General features: G+C 51.7%; 1 protein-coding gene across 1 annotated transcript; it reads right to left on the bottom strand.

The window, feature by feature from the left end:
- Positions 1-234: 234 nt before the first annotated feature.
- CSF2 (colony stimulating factor 2) lies at positions 235-2,529 on the bottom strand. Its single transcript, NM_001003245.1, is given in 4 exon segments — positions 235-699; positions 1,425-1,550; positions 2,241-2,282; positions 2,365-2,529. Coding segments are annotated over 4 exon segments (435 nt in total). The 5' UTR covers positions 2,524-2,529; the 3' UTR covers positions 235-591.
- Positions 2,530-5,245: the final 2,716 nt, after the last annotated feature.

Here is a 5,245-nt window from a genome sequence, read left to right as displayed (position 1 = left end):
TGGAGCCCTGAGTATCCAGGGAAGCAGATCTAGGTGTGTGTGATGCAGCACCCAGGCCAACTCTTCCCATTCATCTGCTCTGCTCTGCCATTGGTGCCTCTCAGACAGTGGCCAACCTGCTAGAGCACCCTGCCCCCTCCCCAACCTTATGGCTCCTCTCCACCCATTGCTCTGTGGGGAGTACCATCAGCATTTGCTCAGGGTTGAAAACAAACTGGAAAGTGTACAAATAAGAACAGGCTTTTAATAATTTATTATAATAGTAAAATGTCTTGAATAAATACAGAGTATGATCTTAAATAAATAAATAAATAAATATTAAAATACATAAATATATAAATAAATATTACTGATCCCTGCCAGTATAAAACATTCCCCGCTCCCCATACCAAGCTGGTATCCGGGCAGCATGGCCCAGAGCAAGTCCATGCCCCCTCTACTGCCCTGGTCCACCCGGTGGTCCCTCAAAGGTGAAGATCCTGAGTTTCAGCAATCCATGGGTAGAAAGGCAGTGACTTGTGAGGTATGAGGTATGCTCTCAGGGCTGGCTTCTGGCTGGACTGGGCTGGCTCCTGGCTGGACTGGTCTGCCTCACTTCTTGACTGGTTTCCAGCAGTCAAAGGGGATGTTAAACAGAAAATCCTTCAGGTTCTCTTTGAAACTTTTGAAGTTAATATTCTGGGTTGCACAGGGAGATTCCTTAAAAAAATAAATAAGAACAATAAAACTTTGAGTCCAGGTGTGAGTGGGTAATGGGGGAGCACCAGGGTTTCTGCACTGCCCCTTAGAACTCAGAGGCCAGAAGGCCTATTTGGAGCCTGCCTGCTGACCTAGGTCAGATGATAGGTTGCCACCCAGTGTCACCCAAAGGGTACACAACTCTGTTAATAGCAGCCAGGCCCTGGGGACTGACAAAATGCCAACCCGAGGCTGGCCTGCTGGGCTGGGCAGTTGGGTCAACACCTCTTTTGCTCTTAGGCCAGCTGTCTAGAAAGGGGAGGAGTTAAGGCCACAAACCTCACTCTCCACAGGAAAGGAGTGTTTGGGGCCTTTGTTCAGTCTGGGTATGACTCCTTCCTTGCCCCATGCAATTAGGCACCTCACAAGGAGCCAGAGAGGTGGCACTTGGGCCCAGGAATATACCCTGGACCTTAGTTTCCTTGGGTTTGCCTCACCTTTGACCTCATTAATGATAGGACAGAAGTGTCTCCCACTAGGGACTGTATAGGCATCTGGAGCTCCATGGCTTTAACTCCCAGGGATGAAAATGGGCAGGGAAGCTTGCTCTGCTAATCATTACAAATTTGCTGACACCAAAACCCTTTGGGGTCTTTAACGGCTACAGCCAAAGGTCCCTCCTTATCCAGTCCTCCACCCTCCTAGACCAAAATTTTTCAGCTTTAGGACCTGACATGGGCACTCACCGGGGTAGGGGGACAGTGCTGCTTATAGTGATTGGCCATCATGGTTAAGGGATTCTTGAGGCTGGTGAGGCTGCCCTGCAGGCCCTCCTTGTACAGCTGTAGGCGGGTCTCCAGGCATGTTGGCCCCTGTGGAGAATGTCCATTCCTTGGTGAGTAGTGGACAGGTGCCCTCTGGTGGGCATATGACACTCTTCCTGTCACTTTTTCCTGTCCTCAGCCCTGTCCCCCAAGAGCAGAACTTGGGAGGGGCACAGGATGATGCTAGGTCCAGTCATACACGCAAAAATGAATCTGCACCATTCAGCTCAGGCCACCCTCAGCTAGCACAACTACATTCCCTGGCATCTCAAGAGGGTCCCAGCCCCCACGAGAGGAGATCCCTATACCCTCACCATTCAGGGAGAAGGTAGCAAGGGTGGGGCATCTCCTCCAACCTGCTATGTGAACAAGGCTTGTTCTTGAAATCTCTGTGCCTCTCTGTAACCAACACTCTGTCTCCACCGAGATTAGTCTCATGAGTCCCCCAAGCTCACAGCCCTGTGTCTTGAAGTAATTCCCACTTCACCTACCTGTCCCCTGGTGACCCCTGGCCCCTTGAATGCTAGGTCTGTCCATGGCTGCTCAGTTAATGAAGGAGTTCACATGACTGCTACAGGCGCAAGGCCAGTGGCCTCCCGAGGCCCCTCTGGACAGCCAGCTGACTGGAGAAAGTGGACTGACCACCCTATGAGAGTCCATGTGAAATGGAGCCACCCCCCCCCTCACCCCCCCACGGTAGAGGTCTCTGGGAAGGCATGTCAGAGAGAAGCATCTTACCTCAGGGTCAAACACTTCAGAGACCACTTTTACTGCTTTATTCTGTAGAAAAACAAAATACCGTTTTATTAAGCTGACAGGCAGGGCCAATCCAGGCACAGACTGCAGTCCCTCCCTCACTCACCATCACAGCAGTCACGTCATTACTGTTGTTCAAAAGGCTCAGGGCTTCCTGGATGGCATCCACGTGCTGAGAGGGCCGAGTGACAAGGGTGGGTGAGCGGGTGGGTGCAGAGATGCTGCAGACCACAGTGCCCAAGAAAAGCAGGTTCTGCAGCCACATCCTCCTGAGGACTTTAGCCTTTCTCTCTGAGTACTGGGCTCACTGGCAAAAGAGCTCTTATATACACAGTTAGAGGAAATGATTAATGGTGACCACAAAACGCCAGAGAGGCGGGGGAACTACCTGACCTGTGGAATCTCCTGGCCCTTATCACACATGGGAACGGTGAGCCTTTCCTCCAGGTGGTCAGGCTCAGGGGTTTTCATTAATGAGCCCTTCCAAGAATTGGCAGTGCATCCGCCTGCCTTGTTGAGCACTCTCCAGCCCTCCCTGGGTAGTTTGGCCAGTGAGGCTGCCCCCTCCCTCTGAGGGGCCTCTGGGCACAGCGTGGACTTCCTGGCCTGGAGTGGCCAGGGAGGGGCCTGGGAGATACTAGATCGAGCTCCTACACCCACGCTCTCCACCCTGCCTCTAATCGCAAGAAATCTTTGGGCTGGCTGTGCCCACCCTGGGGCCCATTCCAACACCAGCCTCCCCTTCTCCTCCTAGATCCCTCTCCTCTGGCCACAGCGAGAGATCTGAGTAGGAAGAAGACATTCACAGGCCTGTACACTGTCCACCTAGGCAGAATCCAGCCAAATGGCATAGTCCTGCGACAGCTCCCAGCAAAGATCCAGAGTAGTGGCAAGCTCTTCCCATCAGGGACCTCTGCTGCATAGCCCCTGTGTGCAGGGAGAATGACAAGTGTGTACATATCACATCCAGCCAGCAGGATTGTAGAGTGTTCCTCATGGTAAGGTCCCATCTGACAGCAATAGTCAGAGTTTTCACAGCTGTGTTCAACCCCCAAGCTGCAGGGGTGAGTTGGGGCTCTCAGTGGGAGTAGTGAGGGCCCTCAGCTCAAGTTCTGGCTCTAGTATCACCTTGCTAAGTGACTCTTCCCCCTGAGCTCTGTGAATCTCACCACTCTCTGTAGTCCAGACCACTCTTGTGAGCTAGGTACCGTGCTCCTATGTGTAGCCCCTGGCTATCCCCCCACCATTCGGGAAAAAGGTAGCAGGGTGGGGCATCCCCCCCCCCCAACCTGGTGGGCACATCTCACAGGTACGAGGAGCTTCGGGGAACAACGGCTTCTCGAACAAGGTCTTCCAAGCTTAATTTTTACATGGCCCCTGCCCCAGCACATCTCCAGGTCAGAGGCCTCTTCTGTGGAACAGGAACTGCTTCTAAAAAAGCCACAGGCTCTTGAGAGGCTGACGAGTGTTTGATTTTCACAATGGAGTTTGGAGAGGATAGCACGAGTTTGTGTTTGCTGCCTCATGCTGTGAGTTTCGTGGCCATAGAGGTGTGGGTGCACACGTGTACATTTCTGTACTTAAATGTGTGTCAGGGGGCTATTTTATATGAGATGCATCCATGTGAGCCCCTGCATGCACCCCTCTGATATAGAGAAGCTTTTCAACTGGGTTTGATGTTTTGGGGCCCCTGAGTTAGTCTAGATTGATGGGATAGGATACAAGTGATGATATTTTGCTGGGCTCAAGTAGACAGCACGGAGAACTCACGGTCTAAGTCCTGTGGCCTGAGTCTGAGGCCCTGGCAAGTTTCAATTGGCAGAATGATTGCTGCTCTTGCACAAGGGAGACAGACATTAGTCCTCCAGACCCCACTAGGACCCAACTTGATGCCATCCTTGACCTTCTGAACCTGCTGAAACATTCCTAGGTTGACAGGCTGGGGTGAGAGTATGGCACATCCAAACCCTGGTCCTTCTTGCTTTTTCATGAGGGCTCTGCTCAGCCCCTTCCAAGGAGCTCCTAGGAAGTACAGAAGAGGTGAAGAACACTAGATACAGATGTCATAGAGTGGAGGTCTGTGGCAGACAGTGTTCTGGAACCTGGGTAGTGGAAAGCAAGGGCCATAGGCAATGGCTCAACTGGTAGTTAAGGAGGCACAGAGCTGGCGTGGCCCTCTGAGATGGAAGGTCATTTTCCTTTTGGAAATGAGTCGTCACAGATCAGACAATTAGTCAACAAACTCTTCCAATCCACACTAGGCCATGTGCTGGCAAGGAAATGAATGGGACCCTCTGACTGGCCCTCACATCTGGCCCTGGAGGCTCCCAGCCTGGTAGGGGAGATAGCACTGGATCTCATTGTATGGATCCAGGCTGGGATGGGGAAAGTTCAGAGCTGAGGGATCCCAAGGAAACACCTCCCAGTTTAGGGGTCCACAGGAGACCAAAGAGCTTCCTGGGAGATGCCACCTCCCAGGACAGGCTGAAAGGGTAAGTACAGCCAGGTGGGCAAGTTAGATTGTAGGAGAGAGGGAGAGGACAGACTAGTGGAAGAATGTTTGGGGAACAAAGAGATAAAGTTTTAGGAGCAGGTATGGTGAAGAGGAGGCAGGTTCCAGAGAGATTTAGGAAGTAGAATTATTGAGGACTTGATGATATAATGGAGTAATTCAGTCATTCATTCATTTTTATTGATCACCAACTAGGGTCCCAGCAGGGGAGGAGGATACAGGGATGGTGGAAAACATGGCCCTGCCTTTATGTACTTAGTAGCCCCATGTATGGAGAAGTGAGATTAATCTACTCAACACCCTCCCCAGAGGGTGCAGTAAGGAGAGTTAGGGACACTGTCTAGGTGTCTAAGATGGGGACCTAGGGATGAAGGAGCAGGTTTGCAGTGTCTAAGGACCCACAGGAAGTTTCAGTGGTTTGGAGGCTGCCTGTGCAGGAGACGGACCTGGATGTAAATGGTCCATGTCCATGCAA

This window comes from Canis lupus, chromosome 11 (assembly GCF_011100685.1).
Source record: "Canis lupus familiaris isolate Mischka breed German Shepherd chromosome 11, alternate assembly UU_Cfam_GSD_1.0, whole genome shotgun sequence".
Classification (NCBI taxonomy): Eukaryota; Metazoa; Chordata; class Mammalia; order Carnivora; family Canidae; genus Canis; species Canis lupus.
This window is presented reverse-complemented; position numbering and strand designations above follow the sequence as displayed.